This window comes from Vollenhovia emeryi, unplaced genomic scaffold (genome assembly GCF_000949405.1).
Source record: "Vollenhovia emeryi isolate VEMERY1.0 unplaced genomic scaffold, V.emery_V1.0 DF939149.1, whole genome shotgun sequence".
Classification (NCBI taxonomy): domain Eukaryota; kingdom Metazoa; phylum Arthropoda; class Insecta; order Hymenoptera; family Formicidae; genus Vollenhovia; species Vollenhovia emeryi.
In genome coordinates this window covers 1,805,376-1,824,743 of record NW_011967217.1, presented here as the reverse complement: position 1 = coordinate 1,824,743, position 19,368 = coordinate 1,805,376, and the positions used below count along the sequence as shown (strand labels likewise).

Here is a 19,368-nt window from a genome sequence, read left to right as displayed (position 1 = left end):
CCGTGTATAATTCGTAAAAATTCGTAAGAATTTTAACTTCAGTTTATTATGAAACTATAGTAATTCTAATTTATTATTTTATTCGAGAATATTGTGGTTATAATATAAAATTTTATTCCATAATAAAAAGTTGACATAGGGAAATTTCGTCATAAAATTGCTTGAAATCTTCCGTCAGTCCTTTCAACAACTTTTACGACGAAAAGTTGGTACTGAAGGTTATAAACTAGGACAATGCTTGTTAAGTATCTACTTTACGAGCTTTTGTTTTCAAGAGTAAAACTATATCGTGACTCTCAAAATGAATAGCTAAACTTCCGACAGTGACTTCCAAGAAATATTCCAAATATGTTTACAGGAACGGTTTGGTTTATATGTAAGTACGTAAAATATATTTCGTCTTTCGACAAAGTGAGTTTGGGGGAATCTGCCATCATTGATTAACGTGAGATGCAATGCAGAAAAGCTACAATACAAGTTCAATGAGCTCAATGTATAATTTTATGTGGTTAAGAATTAAAGCTTGAATGGTGAAACTTGCGTCTTTCTCTCACAAGTGATTTAGATACAGACATTATTTATATTTAAATTGTTTTAATTTGAGGTATTCTTAGATTTGTTATATATTCTTTTGAGAGAAATTTAATATAAAAATACAATATATTATATATATACAGGGTGTCCTGAAATTCGCGAATCAAAATACCATAGCAAGAAAGTCGTCGAAAAAATAAATTAAAAAGTTATTTGCCATTTTTCGTTCCGAGCAGTAGTTTTTTTTAGATAAAAAGGTTTAAAACAGGCCAATCATACATTACGGTTGAACGGAAACCTGTCCGTGAGTCGCGCGTCGATAGTGTTAGTGCATTAACCGATATTTTCTGATTTAATTTCGTCGTTTTCAATTTTACATACAATAAAGATCAGTTTCTAAAATTGCAAAGGGTAGAAATCGCAGAGATCAGGATCAGGACAAACAAGATATACAAAAGCTGTCTTTTCAAGTATAAAATTTGAAATGGCATTAAACATAGAATTAAGAGATACGGTAGTACTTCGCGCCAGGCATACGCGCAGCAAGACCGACTGTGTATTTTTACGCGAGCGAACGAGTTTCAGAGATCCTTAGATTAGACGGATCTCAATAACGACTGAACCGATCTGAGTAGGCTCCATCGGTAGTTTGGATTTGAATTACATAACAAGTGTTTTTTTTCTACGTGTTCACTGAGCAGATATTGCGAAGTCCAAATTGGCAAATTTTCATTTAAGAAACGACGTCAGCATTGTCGCCTATACCAGTCACATTTTCATCATTCGTCAAACGGCATATTTGCCTAGCGCGACGACAGAGGGCAGAAGTGTAGCTTTGCAAAGGGATTGTGACCAAGTCAAAGACCTATGACGCGGCGAGATGGTATCGGCTCCTTCGAAATTCGCGTTGCATCGTCACGTAGTTGTCACGCTTACCGAGATGGGCTCGCCGTTCGCCTTATCCCCGTCCAGTATCCTTTGCCTCAGAGCGAGCCTGTCCAGGCTAGCGAGCCTGTAGCTGCCGCCGGCTTCGCGGTCCCTGCCGAGCCGCTCAGCCGTGCCGCCGCCGTTCGAACCGGCATTAAAGCTCGACGTGTACTTAGGCATGGTTGGTGGCGGCATCTGCCGTGCTTTCTCCCGGCTCAGCATCGTGCTGCTGTTGTAGAGGAAGGACGAGTTGCTGTTGTTGGCTAGGCCGACGCGACCGCCGGACGACGGCGAGACGCCCGACGACGTCGTGGACGACGCCGTGGATGACGCGGACGATGACGACGACAGGGTCTTAATGCCGTTACTCTGTGTGCCACCCGCGGTACCGTTCTGGTTCTCCGTCGTCGACATGTTCTCACTACACGAAACAGCCTTTCTCGCTCGCTCCTCCCGCAGGAGATCGCCGTGGGGATTCGACAGGGGATTCAACCCTTAAACCGAAAACCGACAGATGCTTAACGAGTTCGCTCACTCGTTTCTCACGTGCACTCGACTACGCTTCCCGACACGACACGACTGGTGTCACGTACTCGTATATTTAAAAACAACATTGTAATCCGATTGTCCACGGTAACGACTTTGGAACGAACGCGTTACACAAAAACATGTTTTCAAGATTGATCGGAATATTCCTATTCTGCTTTAAAGTATACAATGAAAAATTGATTTACTTAATTTATAGTCTATTAATATGAAGACTAATATACACATATATTACCACGTAAGAAATAGAAAGATTTATTAATCGTCACTGCGTCACGGAAACCAGCATTTTGATTGGATTCAATTCGACTTGATTCGATTGTGTTAAACTTATAGAGTAGAACCAGGGTTGGGTAGTGTCTAGTTAAAAGGTTAAAAAGTTAAATAATTTTAACTTAATTTAGTTACAGTATAGACTGTTAACTTTCAACTAAATTTAGTTACATTTTATCGGTAACTTTTAACTTTTAATTTACCTCTCTCTTAGGCCCAGTTTTTCATTTTCTGGTTGATTGTTAACCAGAGGTCAGTCGACTCTCTGTCTCTGTTTAGATAATAATATAAAGAAAGAGAGTCGACTAACTTGTGGTTAACAATTAACCAGGAGTTAGTCGACTTGCATTTCTTTCTATGTCATTATCTGAGAAGAGACAGAGAGTCGACTAAGTTTCACAAACGTCGGTTAACTGTTAACCAGGGTTCAGTCGACTTTCTATCTTTCTCTATCTTGTTATCCAAGAAGAGACAGAGGATCAACTAACCATGGGTTAGCGGTTAAACGACGTTTGTGAAACTGGCCCTAACTCTGGTTAACAATTAACCAGAAAATGAAAAACCAAACCTTAAAGTTAGCCATGCCATAAACAAAGGCGTCGCGAGATGCCGTGCGTCTACATTGGCAGTCTCTGTGTTTCAAAATTCACTGCCAGCTCTAAAATCTACTGTGTACGTGTACCATAGATCTTCAACGCTGGTAATGAATTTTGGAACACAGCCGTTATATGGGGTTTTGATTCTCGAACTCACGTGAAATTGTTTGCATATGAAATGGGCCATATTCCGTGTGGTGTGAGTGATTGTCTAAAAGTTAGTCGCGAAATTCAATGCAATTTACGTGACCGCAAGTCTCTGAGATTTTATGTGAAAATAAAACATTTAACTTTTTAATTTCTTTTTATTATTAACTTAACTCTTAATTCAGTTAATTGTATTACGGATTAACTTGTATCTTAACTAAGTTAAATTTTCATGGCTGTCAACTTTAACTTAACTCAGTTTAAAACATACCCAACCCTGAGTAGAGCTACTTATTGTCAGATTTCAATTTCATAAAACTGCAACTCTTGCAATTCGGTAAACTAACATCAATTTCTAAACGTCGCCTAGTATTACCAGTTGCAATATCGCCTGTCTCTCGTATTACTAGTATGCAGTTTTATGAGATGGAGCCCCCGAGTTGTGTGGAAAAAATCGTGGATGTAGTAAAAGCACGGTACGTAAAATGCATGCATTGCGCGTAACTGTAAATCGACTGTGTAATAGGAGCGACCGATCGAAAGGCTGACTGACCCCGTGAAACTTCGTTTGGAACTCATTCGGCAGTAGCATCACACTTCTTAAGCGAGCGTCACGTACGCGATAATGCATTTTCTTCTCGCTTGTCCAATGAAAGGAACGATCTGTCGTTGTGATCAAACGGATACTCTTTCCTTAGACTTTTAAACTTACTCGCGCTATATAGCTACAACAATAAATTAGATTAATACAGATAAATTATAAATCGAAATGAGCAATAAATCTAATAAAAAATGTATCTAAACAACATATAGAAAACGGCTAATGCGTGTCTAAGGCAAGATGTAGGTAGCCTATACTTGTAATTTATTGAAATGTGAAAAAATGTATCTTATCGAGTTTTTTCATATTTTGGTTTAATCACTGCGTCTTTTCAGACAAATGTTTCTCCTCTTCCTAAAACAGTTTTATATTTTTCATCGTCTCTTCGGGTCTTTTTTAAGAATTGCTTCTGTATGAATAAAGTCGAAATTCGTGCGATTTTTTTAAATATAAGTTTCACCGCGAAAACAATGCAGCGCAGATGGCCTGCAATATTAACATATGGACCAACTATAGCTAATAAACGCAGAGTCCATTATTGGTTTAATCATTTTCGTTCTGCAAATGTTGATCTTGAAAATAAATCGTGTGGCGAGACGATGGTCAATAATTGATGAATTGAAGGTAACAGTGGAAATCGATCCCTTTCAAACCTTAGGTGAATTAGCGGCAAGGCATTTGGCGTTGGTATCGAAACAATATTGTCTTATTTGAATCAAAACGTTTAAAAACTGCCGAATGTTCATTCACAAACTCACGAAGTTCATACTTAATAAAAACTTAATAAAACGCCCAAACGATACGAAGTTCCTCAACATACTCGGTGGTGCTTTTGTACGTAGGAAGCTCCAATGCGCGCGAGTGCAAGCGACACTTGACGTTGGTACTGTTGGCAGTTGTTGGCGGGGAGAAAAAAAGAAGCCTCTCGATCGGGGCGCTGGTAAAACACGTCGAAAACCGATACGCGACGGTGCGGGCTTTGTTTATCGTCGCAAGAGTGATGCTTCACGAGAGGAGAGCCACCCGGCTTGTCTTACTCGCCGCGATGATAACCGGACGACGATGACGACGATGAAAGGCAGTGTTCTCGCTTCGGGTCCTTCGGTTTCTCACGAATGAATCGGGCAACGTTCCTGGGATCGATCGACAAATGGGGGAAGCGAATTTAAATGTGAGGACTGAGAATCAATACTCGCACTCTCTGCGATCTTTCTTTCGACATTCGGGTAGAAGTGCAGCGCTGAGCTTCATTTGAACGTCTCGCTCTTCAATTCACGGTATTATACATTAACGCATTCCTTTCCAAACATTCGACGTTTAATATAAATTATAGGAGTTTCATAATTATTACACTTATTAATGACGAATTAAATCTCTTGAATTTCACGTATCAGAATTTACGTATAAAACGCAACTAATTGAAAAGTAAAAAGCTAATAAGGCCGCTGTGAAATTAGCCCCCTATTATTTGAAAAATTATTATTTTTTCCATTTTTAACAGTTGCAGAGTTCTTGCTAGCCCGCGGAGTTCTATCGAAAATCTTAATAACAAAAATTTGTGGGACTGCATGGGAAAAAGTTGCGGCCGATTGAAGATGTCGATTTCGAAGTAAACGCGAAAAAATTTTGTAGACTTCCGACAGTCCTGTCGAGAGTTCTGGATAGCCTCCGCGGAGTTCTATTAAAAATTTTAATAACAAAATAATAAAAATAAACAAAAAATAGTAACAAAAATTTGTTGGGTTACAAGAGAAAAGTTAAGGCCGATTAAAGGTGTCGATTTCGTGTAAGATGCGAAAAAATGTTTGAAGAGCTTTACGAGTTCTGTTGCGAGTTTTAGATAGCTCTCGCGGAGAGATCTATCGAAAATGTTAATGATAAAATTGCCTGAAGTTAAAGCTGAATTTTTCACTTTTGAAGTTATGAGTATTTGTTGGGTGACAACTTCGATTTTTTTACTTTCTCAAACTACTTGTAAAGTTTATCAAGAACTCCAGAACTATGTGAAATCTATCCAGAACTCCGATAAAAAAATATTTTTCGAAAATGGGGGAGGGGCTGCGTAGAATTGGCCCCCGATATTTTAAAAATTCATTTTCACGCCTTTAATAGCCAGAACTAGTTCTCAAAACTGGGACTATTGTAAATCTATACAGAATTCTAAAAAATATTAATTTTGTAAATAATGGGGGTGATTAATTTCACAGAGGCAATAAGAAGCAAACAAAAGTTAATTAGGTAACAAGACAAAGCGTACATTTGTAGAAACTTAAATTTAATGGAGACAAATTTCTTTTAACGAGTACAACTGTCCAACTCGATCGTTCTGCATTCTATGCAGAACAGAACTTCAAACTCGATGTCGGGGATCGAAGAATGTGAGTTTTGTTTCGTAAACACCTCGTATACTACGTTACGAGTTGTTTACGCATGATCGCTCGGCGTTGACTCACCGGCGGCTGTCTGCGTTTCAACTCGCGTATCGCTCCGATATCAGGAATGCATATCGGAGTAAAAAATAATTGCGTGCAAACCGCGTCCCGCGAAAAGATAGAATCACTCCGTTTCCGCGTAACTTGGCGATCGGTGAAGGCGACAGGAGGAGCGCTCGGCGAACACAAACAAGACGGGGCTCAGAACTGCTTCTAAAGCCCGCGTCATACCATGTATTGCGGATGCGGAACGGCTTGAGATTACGTATCGCAAATAGGAAAAATGAGTCAATCGTACGAGATAATTCGAATGACCAAATTCCGATTCGCGATCCGTACTCTCTGGTCCACACGGTCTTGCTTTAAGTAAGCTGTAAGCCTTAATGTGATGCCGGAGTGATTCTGCACTTTTGGCACCTTTTGCTCCTAGAACTGTCAATTCGTGAAAACATTTGTGTAATATACAAATTATGTGGCTCTTGTGTACAGACCGACAGTGTGCCACTATTCAGATAAAGTGAAAGAACAGCAAGGTATCGTTGAAATTAAGTTCAGGAGCTTAATAAGAAGTCTATTCACTCGACTAAGTTATAGGTTACCTAACCTATAACTTATTCCAGTGAACAGATTTTTTGTTAGGCTTCTAAATTTAATTTCAACGATACCATGCTGTTCCCCAATTTAATCCGAATAGTGGAACACTGTCGGTTCGTACACAAAAATCACATAGTTTGTATATTACACAAGCGTTTTCACGCATTGACAGTTCTAGGAGCAAAAGGTGCCAAGAGTGCAGAATCACTCCAGCATCCCCTTAAGCCGTGCTTAAGGCTTACAGCTTAGTCCCGGTCTACAATAGAGATTTAAACTCGAAGCCTTAAGAAACTGACTAATCACAGTCGCGTATTCTACTCGCACTTGACCGTGATTGGTCAATTTCTCAAAGCTTAGGGCTTAAATCCTCCATTGTAGACTGGGACTTACTCGAAGCAAGCGATTGCGGACCAGGGGCTCGATTCTTCAATTTATTCCAAGGAGAAACGTGTGCGAAAATTCTGCTCTTACAGAAAAGCTGCAAGTCGATTGGCTACTCGCGTGGCTCTAACCAATCGACCTTCAGCTTCTCTGTCGGAGCAGAATGTTCGTATACGTTTCTTCTTCGAATGATTTCGAGAATCGGGCCCCAGGGGTTAATACACGGTGTGACACGGGCCTAAGTCGCGCAGATCAAACCCCTTCTCCGGTTAACGAAAATCACAATGCCACTTCTAGCTGACCGATCAACTCGAGCTCCTCTTTCTCCGAGGCTTTAATCCGCGCAAGCGAGCGAATAAATTATACTCATTTCACTCGGACTTGCGTGTGTCGACGTAACAACAACAACCCCCCCCCCCTCCGAGTTTCCTCCTATGGTCTGCAGGCAGGATTACTTGAGGAGGGTGCCGGTATTATTTCGTTGAATGCAGTTTTCGTCGCGCGTGAAGTAAGGAGGGAATAGCACCCCGGCGAGGAGGGGGGGGGGGGGCGCAATCGTTGCATTTCCATTGTCGCCGATAAACACAGAGGTCACTTTCGGCTCGCCGAAATCGTACCGGTTTCGTCATCCTCGCGTGGAAAGGAGACGGATGTATTCTCGCTAACCGGAGTCATCGGGTTCGCGCGTCCGCTCGAGCACTTCCCGCCCCCGAGGGAGAGCGACAGAGGGGAATCCCCGACGATCGTAGCGCACCCGGGGCTCCCCCCTCTAGCCCCGAGGGCCTTTCGCCGTCTAAACTCCAAGAGTGTGCAACCTCGAGCCGACGTTGCAGCCCCAGCCTATCATTTCAAAATGTCCCATCGAGAACACCGTCGTACGTCGGCACATGCATTCGACGCGCTCGCTCGCTCGCTCTCGCCCCGCGATCTAGATATCGCGACACGCTACTACTCCACACTGTCAACGCTCACTGCGTAGGCGGTGCGCGAGCGGGATACGAGGGTTGCTCTCTAGGAGAGACAGAGAGAGAGGGGTGGGAGAGGGGATGGAGCGGATTGGATCTTGCGCGCGCGTGTGCGAGAGAAAGAGCGAGCGCACGCGAGCGAGCGCGAGAAGGAAAAGGGAGACGCGTCGAGCTGCGTGGGCCTCCCGAGGCCTGAGAAGCCGGCGTTGTCGATGATTCACGCCGTCGGAGAGTCGGCCGAGCGTGGTCGCGTTTTCACTCTCGTTTGACGCGGTTCGTTGCGTGTCTCGTGACGTGGACCAAGGTAAGAAAGAGAGAGAGAGAGAGAGAAAGAGAGAGGGAGCGCGAGAGAAGAAAGGCTTTGTGAACGCGTGTATACCTATCCACCACGCACAGAGCGAGACGCCACAATTCACAGTACCGCGAGATTCTCGAGATGAGCCACGATGGACGCGAAACTATCACCGCGCCCGACTCGGATGAACTGCGACGACCACGCCTGACGCAGCTGCCGCAGGCGCGAGGGGGAGCGCGAGAAGGAGAGAAACTTGCGAGCACCAATCGCGACCGTCGGTTACGGCGACGCGAGCGCCGTTAACTAATCGCGCGGACCAATCGGGGCGTCCGCCGCGACGGCACGAGAGCGAAGCCGAGTGGTATCGAGCGTCGATACCGTCGATACTACAGCGCCGCGCCGAATTACCGCTACCTTTAAACTCTTTGCAAGGGCTTTGAACGACGAAGCACTTTTGCTTTCGTTCGTCGCGATTCCTATGTGAACACCACGTTAGTAATCTTTTGTTTTCTTCACGTTGATTAGAAGCGTGTAGTAAAATATGTCTCTACATTTTATGAAACAGTCTTTTGAGACAGTCAGGATTGGGAAAGTAACTCGTTACTTGTAACGAAGTTACAGTTACAGTTACATTTTTTTTTTGGCAACTCTAACTTAACTTCGTTACTTTCTCTCCGTCTGTAACCGTGACCTAACTCAGTTACATTTCTTCGATAACTAGTAACTAATTTAATAGTTACATTAATAGTTGCTTTATATATTTTTTAAACCCCTATAGATCGCATTAGGTCTTGCATTTACTCTTAAACTTAGCTGTATTTATACATTTTACATTTTTCAAAGAAATCAAATTTTTTAATTTAAATTTTGAGTGTTTTAAAATTTGTCTCCTTAATTTTTTCATGGCTTCACGATTCTTTAAATTAACACGTGGTTTTTATTAGTATATTCGTTAATGAAAAATATTACAAACTAGATGTTTCGGTTTGTCTGATCTCGTTTCAGAATTAAAAAAAGTCACCGAAAAAGTAACGATAACGAGTTACTTTTGAAAATCAGTAACTATAATGATAACATTCTCGACTCGGTAACGAGTAACGATAACCAGTTACTTTTGAAAAGTAACTTTTCTATCCTTATGTAATTTTATACCCCCTCGTAGTCAGATGCTGTTTATGAAGTGATACGAGTCGACTTTATCGGACGATCGAAGATTTTATGATATGTCAACGTATTACGGTAATAGTTATATGTTGAAACAACGATCAGCCCTAGGTGATCCGAGCACGCACATGTGCCGCTCTCGATTTCGCAATGTCAACGCTCTTCACGACTGCAATTGTCTTTCGCCTCGACGCGGCCGTGCTTGTTATTCAAGCGCGTCCACTAGGAAGTCTACGGCTGCAATCATACTCGTTTTGCGACCTTAATTGGACATGGAGTTAATAAGAGCACCAAACTGTCGAGACCGCGCCGCGCGCGTGCCTGCACGCGTGCATGTACGAAGGAACGAAACGAGAATAAAAGAGCGTCTTGAACGGAATGCAGCTCGCGACAATGCGTCGTCGGTTCACGAAGTCGGATGGAAGCTCCGACTTCTTGACGATAATTCTTCCGCCGACCTTTTTGAGCCAGGCATTCGACATTAACTCGCACATTAGTCAAATCGTTACAATATTAATGCATAGATGTTCAGTTTTTACTTAGTTTGCCAAAATTCGCGATTTAACTTTCCTACTAGACGTTAATCGAGCCTCTAAAAAAAGTCAAATGGAGCAACTCCATTGTTTTTTTTTAAGTAAATGTTTTAATTTTAACACCTGAGCACATAATTAATTTTAAATTTATTAATTTCTAAGTTACTAATTTACTAAATTTGCTAATCTGTGAAGGAATTGACCCGAATATAAAATGTGCATTCAATATGGACTCCCTAAGTATTTTCGTCCAAAATGACGCCATTTATCCCTGGATTATTCAATTTTTTCTATTCGCACTACTAACCAGCTTTCCCTGTTCATTTACTTTATTTGTCAGCAAGTTGCATAAAAATTGTTTCAGTAATTTTAACGGCATACTTCTTTACAATTTCTATTGTATAGTTGAAGCTAAAAGATTCGAAATTACATTTTACAAGTGAGACACAAGTTGTATGAAATTTGTTTTCTTCTAAAACATGAAGATACAAAGTGCGTATTTTATGAGGGTCGTGTTTGGTGGAGGCTAAAGTAAGACGAAGCGTGAACTTGGCGTCTCTGTCTGAACTGATTTTTTTATTGTTTTATTAAAGGTTTAATGTATCTAGAACTATTAAAAAGGAAGCCAGAACTCTCAACAGTTAATGAGTTTCCACGAAATGAGACGCTTAACACATACACACACATCAATATTTCAACAAATACTTTTAGCAATATTGTAAGTTAATATCGTAATGTCGCGTCCACGTGAAAATTAACGTAAACTCCTTCGTTCAGTCGCAAACGCCGAGTTCAGGCACCCCTTTAATATTGCGGACACGAAACCGACCTCAACGTTCCGACGATCGGAATGCAACTAGTCTTATCAGAGAAGGAGAGACAGAGCGAGACTCACCGCTGCCGTAGCGTCCGAGGTGACGCAGGTGACGTCGTCGCAGTTGTTGTCATCGCCGTCGTTGTCGGAGTCGCCCATGCGGTCGCCCAGCATCCGTACAGCACCGGAAACAGACCAGAGAATTGGATGGGACGTAGGACAAGGGGGGAAAACAGGGTTTTAACACCGCGACAAGGACGCGATAAGGAATAAGGACAATAAGGAGCGGGAGTCGTCCGGGACACGAGGACAAAAGGAAGAGAAATGTTACATGTTAGAATTATCTCTTTCTAAAATAAAAATATCTATCGCTAAAACATATATTTTACATCTCTTTTTTTTATCACGACATGTCTATCGCCGTTATCTTGAGGGCACGTATCTTGTTTCCAATCCATTCCGATTAAATGTTTCCAATGTATTAATAAATTTAAAAAAATTACTCTCGCTGCTGCTTATTTCCCACACCAATTGCTGCGGTCTTAAGCAACACGGCGTTTATCATCAAGACAGAATAATTATTATAGCTACGTGAAATATGTAGATTCCCTCGGGAGCTTAAATTTAATAATAAGAGCAGAATCGCCGATCCTGTTTTCTCTCAAAATCTCTCTCAAAATGAACTACAACCGAAGAATTTTTCTTCCACATTTGAAATATAAAAAAGGTGCAAAGAGATGTATGTAGAAATGGAGTCCTGCGTCTTACGTGCATCTTGCAGGGCAATCGTGGACGCCTCCATGCTGATTGTGCGTTCGATACCTCCGCGTTATCGTCGAATTCTTTCGCGGCGAATCGCATGAACGGCTACTAATAAACGCGCTACACCGAGGGGTGCCATCGACTGAAATAGATTTTCCAAAAGATGCGGAACCCTGCGCGGAGAATTTAAGTATGTATCACGCGATACGTGGCATAGTTCGATTAGGCGTCGACGGATATGACCAGAAAATCTCGCGTGAATTCAAGTCGCGATTTGAGAGACGTAATTTCAAAAGGATCATCCGTCGATGAAACTCAAACGGTGACATCCGGTTTTTTTCGTTCGTTTCGTTTACAAAAATTCGAGTACTAGATATTGAACACGCGCAACCTGCGAATCTAAAAATGTACAGTCGCGAACGACGACGTTTCTGTTAATTCATTTCGATTTGAACTCGCCGGATTATTGCGCAGAAACGCAAAAGCAAATTTTAATAAGTATAGAAACGACCTTACTGGTAATTCTTTATAATAAAACACGTTTCCGCCAGTAACACTGGTCCTCTTCAGGTAACAAACGTACAAGAGTGCTTGCAAATATCTGAAGAACAGATAAACAAAATATTAATTAAATTAGGGCGATTTCTTACATATCAGAAAAGAAAATCAAGGTAATTATATAATAAAACTTACAAGATTCGTCAGATTAGAGATGTGAAAATTAAGTTATAAGTCAGAAATTTCGTTGTTCATTTTTGTTCATATTTTGTTTATCTGTTCTTCAGGCATTTGTAGGCGCTCTTGTAAGTTTGTTACCCGAAGAGGACCAGTATTACTGGCCGAAACGTTGTGTTTTATTATAATAAAGAATTGCCAGTAAGGTCGTTTCCACACTTATTAAAATTCTTGCTTTCTTGACTGGCGTCACTAAGCTGCTATCTAATTGCAAAAGCAAATGTTTCGCGGATAATCGCGAGAGCATTCACAGATTCCGATCGGAGTCTCGCCGACCTCTCCGGTGGGTTTTTCACGAGCCACGTTTAACACAATAAAGTTTAATATCCTCGGCGCGACGCGAAAGATACGCGAACGATCGCATGTTCGCGTGTTGGGCACGCGAGTCGCACTAAAGGCACGTCGTGTCGACTCGGGCGATTCGCGTCTTCGCGATCGCTCGGAACTTCTCTCACGTGCGACGAAGAGTCGCTTCTCTTCTATCCTCGTCCGTCGTACTCTGCCCGCCACCATCGCTCTTCTCCTCTCGCATTCTTCCCCCTCAATCAATTAAGAGAATTGATTCTTTAACCCCGCAGAATTGCTCTCGGGTCTATTTCCGAGCGTCTTTATTTATAAAATCTCCGTAAATGACACCATTGTCACGATTAAACTTTGTCAACACTCTTCATTTTTTCAGGTACCCATTTGTTAAAATGTAAAGAGGACTATACGATTCGTTAAACCGTGTCCAGTAGCTGTTATCATTACGTATCCTACGTATTACAGGGTGCGTCGTTTTAATGTACCGTCCTAAATTTTCCTATGCCTTTTACAAAAAATGTTTCATACAGAAGAGACCACTTTAGAGCCTTTAAAGTTATGAAGTTAACAAAAGTTGATGCACTATTGTAACAGCATATTCTCGAAATCAAGTCAAGTCAAAAAATCCTCTACCACTTTTGCCTCCGACAAAGTTATCGAGATACCGGAAGTATTGAAGAAGTTACGAAGTTTTCTTCGAATATCTAAAAAAATATTAGTCAAGAAAAAATGCTTCGGACAAAAGGTTATTCAAATTAATTAATAGAAGATGATACGATGAAAAATAGGGGGTCCCATTTGAAGAATTGATGGTGACCCTCACGTGATTAAAGGTCGACTATCCAAGGTCGCATCATTGGCACCGTCTTACGTCCTCCTTCGAGTCAAATGACTTTTGTATGACTTTTGTATGAAACATTTTTCGTAAAAGGCACAGGAAAAAGATATTTGGGGTGGCAAAATGACGCACCTTGTATGTGTGTTATAAAGTTTCTGTACGCAGTGCTGAATACACTGAATGTATCGAGTGTGTGACACTCGTGTCAGGCCTCGTCCTATCGCCACCGATTGGGAACAGACGTCCATGAAAATAGCGGCGCTTTATCTATGCAGGACCAACGCAACAGGCAATGACTACACAATCTTATCTTAATGGAAAACTAAGCGGCACGCGACATTAAGTAGCGAAACGGTTTCAAACACGAATTAGTTTTCTTTTTTGCAAAATAAAAATGCTTCAGACAAAAGTTATTCAAATTAATTAGTGGAAGACGATACGACAAAAAATAGGGGGTCCTATTTAAAGAATTGATGGTGACCTTCACGTGACTTTCGAAGCTTCAACGAAGCTTGATTTCAAGATGACGATGATATCGCATATACAGGGTGTCCCATTTTAACTTGGACACAAAAATTCTGTGTTGTTATATTATATATATATAAAATAACGGAATAATGCAACTAGATGAATATCTGCTATTACACTCAGACTGCGATTTTCGTGGCTTTAATTTTTTCAAATCCTCATCGTTCTTGGAATGTTTGAGTGACGCGGTAGAAATTGTTTCTCGTTTTCACGTTACAAACTAATCGGATAATCCACAACTTTGGCAAAACTGTCTATGATTTATGTTCCTTTTGTCACTCGCAATCTCACGCAATATATTAACAGGTTACACGCAACGCTAATTTATCAGTACGGTATTTTCAGGCTAAATTACTGACGCTTTCGGTAGTAAACGATAGACAATACCACTCGTGATGGATAATATAATTAATGCTCAATGGAAACTCAGTCTTCTCTCCCTTTCCCCTCTTCTATTCCCTTTTATCTATAATATAAAATACAACAGATATACGAATAGACCACGGCCGGTACGGTGCATTAATTAGATTCCGGTAATAATTAGGGATGGGCAAAAACGCTTGATTATTTAAACAGACGCTTTTTGACGATACAATCCAAACCGAATTAATGCACCGCACTGAACGTGGAACAGATTGACGGCACAAGAATAGCGCTCCAAATTGCAATCTTTCTCCTTAATTCGTATTGCCATTACAGCTGTCGTGTAGTAAGGGAACGAGAACAAAAAAACAAGCGTTGACAAGATCTAATTAATCCGAGCTGTTGAGGGAGAAAGGGGAGAAAGGGCGAGTGATCATTAAATTGGTAGGTTGGGTTAGGTTAGGTTAGGTTGATCCGCGGCGTATTGACCGGCCACCGTATCGACGATAAAATTTGGCGGCTCCCAAAATGGTCGGCGCCCGGCGCCGTTTCCGACAGGTGAGAGAAAGATGACTAGAGGGGGAGGGGGGATGGAGGGGAGGAGAAGGACCTCACGGAGAACGGCGCGTCTCTTGTTTCCCTTACCACTTCGCTGCATCGTCGTTCCGCCGGGGCGTTACAGCGACTCATCGAGCATAATTCTCCGTCCGTAGGCAGCGCGAGTAAACGGCCACTAGCGCGCCTCCTCGCATGCCACACACTTGCGAGACGTGATAATGCGACAACGCGCGGCAGCGGTACGCGACCACCGACCGATCGAAGCAGACCGAGACGCGAGAACGCCAACGCTCCAGCACGCAATACGATCGCACACTTTTCAAATATTCGCGTAACCAGCTTCTCGCACGACGATTTGAGCGCCACTGACGCGTGCGCACGAACAACGACGTGTGTAACTAGGCCATAGACGTAGTAAGAATTGTAAAGCCCGTATCAGCACAGTATAACCAGTAGTGGCACTCGCTCTTTTGTTTCATGTTCGCGCCGATCCGTACTGCGCATCCGACATGTTTTTATTCTGACCAATCACAGGATTTTTGTACGTGTGTTAGTGCAAAGTCGGTGTGACATTGAAAAATTCGCAGTGTTGACGAATAATGGGTAAATACTTTTATACGTTGCAGCAAGTAATTACATTAATTACTTTTATTAGAACATTTTCTTTCATAGGCCATTTCCATTTACAATAAATAATGTATGCCAGTTCGTATATGCCTTTCCTGGATACGATCCTGAAAAGGGCCCAGGCACTTTTAGCCGTTGATACACTGTTGGCGCGAATAAAAACATGGCGGAAAATTGAGAACGCCCAGATCAAAGGCGCCGACAGAGAGTGCAACTACTGGTTATACTGTGGTATCAGACTACGGATTGGGATTGGGATTAGATTGAAATTTAACCAATCACAGTAAAGTTTACTAATCTCAAATTCAGTAACTTTTACTCTGATTGGTCAAATTTCAATCTAATCCCAATCTCAATCCGTAGTCTGATACGGGCTTTAAGCCGATTGAGATTGGGATTAGATTGAAATTTGACCAATCAGAGTAAAAGTTATTGAACTTGAGATTAGTAAACTTTACTGTGATTGGTTAAATTTCAATTTAATCCCAATCCCAATCCGCAATCTGATACGGGCTTTAAGTTAATAGACTGCGCGCTCTCTACCTCTCCCGTGTTGAGAACATGTGTACAAACTTTATGCATGGTCTACAATGCGAGTCGCAGAGTCGTAGTTGTAAGAATACTCGACTGGATTCAGACTGAACGCGAGAATTATAAATAAGCCGTCTGAAATGTTAGGAAAATACACATTTGTTGAAGTAGAAAATCGTTTCATTTCTAACAATTAAAGGACAACTACCAACTGTAACACAGGAAGCCTCGTCATCAAAATATGATGAGAATTATGAGCCGTCTAAAAAGTTAGGAAAATACACATTTGTTAAAGTAGAAGAATGTTTAATTTCTAACAAAAAACAACTACCAATTGTAGAACAGGAAGCCACGTCATCAAAATATGATGAGGATTATGAGCCGTCTAAAGAAGTTGTTACTCGTGACAGAATGCCGTTCGATATTAAATTAAAAATTGCAACGACTGCAAACAAACATCAAAATTGGAGTTTTAAAACTTTACAACAGCGATTTAAACGATATTTACGGCACAAGAGCAATATTGCACGATTCAGGAAGGATATTTTGAGACAGGTGGAACGTTCACAGATGAAATAGAATTTAAAAAGAAAATGTTTACAACTGATTTATCGAAGCACGAAATATAAAGCAATTACAAGGCGGCAATTACAGCAGTGGGCTACGGTTATTACATAAGAATCATTTGACGCCAGCAGATCAACATGATTAAACAAAGCAGTTAAACGACCATGACTGGCTGTGTTTTTTAAACACAGAAAATTTATTTCAAAAAATATTACCTCAGCCAGGGTCTCAACCTGGACCTCCCTTCTCTCTAGGCGGGCGTCTCACCAATTCGACCACTTAGCCTCAGTGGTAATATTTTTTGCAATAAATTTTCCGTGTTTAAAAAACACATAGTCATGGTACGGTTATTACATTGCAATATCGTAATGAAGATGAAGAATGTGCTTTTCGTTTTGTAACATCGCCAAGGTGGATGACTAATTTTATAAACAATTATAGAATTTCAAAGGTCGAGATTGATGAAATATTAAAATTATGTATTGTACAGCAATGTCTGAATTTTATAATAAATAATTGTTGTAACAAAGGTTAAGTAAATAATAAGGAATTCTTATTATTAATTTTATACCTAACTTTTTATTTTACATGTAAATAGTATCGTGCACGTTTAATATAATATTGCAGACAATAAAATAAAATAAAATTGGCCGAGCGAGATTCAAACTCGAACGCCGCAAGCGATAAACTAGATTTAGCATTTCTTGCATTCTTCTTGTAAGACTAATTGTTTATATTATAATATATATATACATATATAAATAAATTTGTTAACAAATGTCTCAGTTTATTTCGTCCAACTGACTTTAGGTATGTCGAAGTGTTCAGTTAAGCTGTCCAGGTGTCGATTAAATTCCTCCACCCGTTGTTTATGAGTCTTCGAAGCCTTTTGCTTGATTCTTTCGGTTTGCTGTAAATTAGTGTGATGTCAAGAATTTCTGTAGTTTAATTATTAATGTCATTATAGGTACGTGAACGTACAAGATGTACGGCATAATTTTAAAAAATATTTATAGCACTGGTCGATCTGCGCTCTAATTCGCAGAGAGCTAATAAGTAAGCGTCAGAGGTGAAATAGGAGTATGAAATGGAAATGATTCATTTCTTTACTCCTACTTTTACATCTTACGCCAGGCTTACTTCATCTATTGCAGACGATCCTTAACAGACACTGCGTATATGCTCACCATTTTCTCTTGCATTTTCTGAAAAGCCAATTCCGCCTTTGTCCGCTTTACCTCCACCTTTTGAGGCTTCTCTTCTTCGATAATCTTCGATACTTCTACCAACTTCTTCTTCTTTCCCTTTTTGTCCTTTTTCCTGCAAAAACAATTTGTTTTAATTAGTCATGATACAATAGGGTTACGTTCCATTTAACAATCGCAACGCTCGTGGAATCGTTTTATCCTTTTTCCTACCGAAAATTAAATACAGGGATAATGTTCTCGAGTGTTGCAATCGTTTAAGGAGGTTCAAGCGCTACTTACTACTCAATGAACATGTTTTTAAGAAAATTGTATTCAATGACTAAAAAAATAATTTCGCAATAATATTAGGAAGATTATATTCGTAAATGTCATAATAACTTCTGTGTTGCATACAAATGTGTTAAATTTGGAAAATTATCAGGCTCTACGTGTTTGCATACTGCTACTTTACCTATCATATAATATATCATATATTTTAACAATATATATAATAATATATTGTTAAAAAGAAAAATCGCACGACGAGATTAGATTTGTTACTTTATTAATGAAGTAACAAATCTAACCTCACTCGAGCATAAATATCTTAAGAGGTTAAGATACTTACTTTTTGCTCACTGTCTGCTCATTCTTTAATTTCAGGGCGCCCTTCGCAACGTGTGCGTACGGATCGTCTTCAATGTCCGTTTCAGGCATTGTGAAAGGCAAATCAATCGTAATTAACCGTATACAAGATCAATCACAATAAAAAATATCTCGATCTTTGCAGATAATGCAACGCGCAACCTGGAAACTTTTACTAGAGATAGAGACCCCTCTAATAAGAGTCTGGCCATAAGATAGCACGTTGTGATTGGTCCGCCAGTTCTCTTCAATTCGCGCCAGTTTTTTAAAGCTCCTACTGGTAAAACATAATGAATTAGTATTTTACATTAACATTTCTTAAAATTTAATTCTTACTATTTTGAAGTCATCTTAATATTATCAAATTATACAGTTTTTCTAGAATACTTTCTCGTATAACAAAGCATAAAAAAATTTTTTTCCACACAAGTATATGTATATTATTAATTCCATAATTATAAATATGAATAATAAACAATTCCCACATATATGATAATCTTATTCCCTAAAGTATATTAACATAATATTTCGTACTAATCTATGTATTTAATTAAATTTTATAGATATAATTATTCAACTAGTATATATGTATAACATTAGTACTATTAATAAACTATTAGTAAATATTAAAAAAATAATTTTACCTCGAATAGACAACTGTTTGTCTGGGTCCAATTTTTTCTATTCATATTTTCTACCCTTGGGCTTGACGTTTTAAATCTCTCGGGAATATTTTCATACCCTTTTGTTGACGAATTATTACAAAAGGCTGCTGCGCATCCAACCATTGTTTAGCGGAGAGCACACACTTTTGCATAAGTGCATAACACTTAAGCCCGCTGCAGACGATGCTATTTTTCCTGCTGGATTGCTTGCAATTTAGTAAATTACTATCATTGCACCACTCAGCATTCAGGATTCC

General features: G+C 40.2%; 2 protein-coding genes across 11 annotated transcripts in view; both read right to left on the bottom strand.

Annotated features, from left to right (window-relative positions):
* The window catches only part of LOC105565799 (septin-7), a 51,154-nt gene extending 35,934 nt beyond the window's left edge, over positions 1–15,220 (bottom strand). For 6 of the 10 annotated variants that reach the window (XM_012019290.1, XM_012019292.1, XM_012019289.1 and 3 more), the window contains exons 1-2: positions 8,376–8,476; positions 1,471–1,955 (exon numbers count right to left, since the gene is read on the bottom strand). In XM_012019290.1, the coding sequence (XP_011874680.1) occupies positions 1,471–1,875 (405 nt within the window). In that variant the 5' untranslated portion in view covers positions 1,876–1,955; positions 8,376–8,476. Of the gene's footprint in view, positions 1–1,470; positions 2,162–8,375; positions 8,477–10,817; positions 10,845–10,883; positions 10,886–11,570; positions 11,738–12,458; positions 12,885–14,976 lie in introns of those variants that run through there. The other 4 variants (XM_012019294.1, XM_012019295.1, XM_012019293.1 and 1 more) reach the window with 4 other exon arrangements.
* Positions 15,221–16,866: 1,646 nt separating this feature from the next.
* LOC105565797 (protein FAM32A-like) lies at positions 16,867–18,673 on the bottom strand. Its single transcript, XM_012019284.1, has 3 exons — positions 18,430–18,673; positions 17,802–17,934; positions 16,867–17,524 (listed from the first exon to the last, which is right to left on the bottom strand). Exons 1-3 carry the CDS (start codon positions 18,516–18,518, stop codon positions 17,402–17,404), a joined length of 345 nt encoding a protein of 114 aa, XP_011874674.1. The 5' UTR covers positions 18,519–18,673; the 3' UTR covers positions 16,867–17,401.
* Positions 18,674–19,368: the final 695 nt, after the last annotated feature.

Coding starts and splice junctions, on each gene's coding strand:
- LOC105565797 (XM_012019284.1), bottom strand. CDS start 18,518: ATGCCTGAAACGGACATTGAAGACGATCCGTACGCACACGTTGCGAAG. Junction 17,935..18,429: donor GAGCAGACAGTGAGCAAAAA/GTAAGTATCTTA, acceptor TTGTTTTTGCAG/GAAAAAGGACAAAAAGGGAA. Junction 17,525..17,801: donor AGAAAATGCAAGAGAAAATG/GTGAGCATATAC, acceptor ACTAATTTACAG/CAAACCGAAAGAATCAAGCA.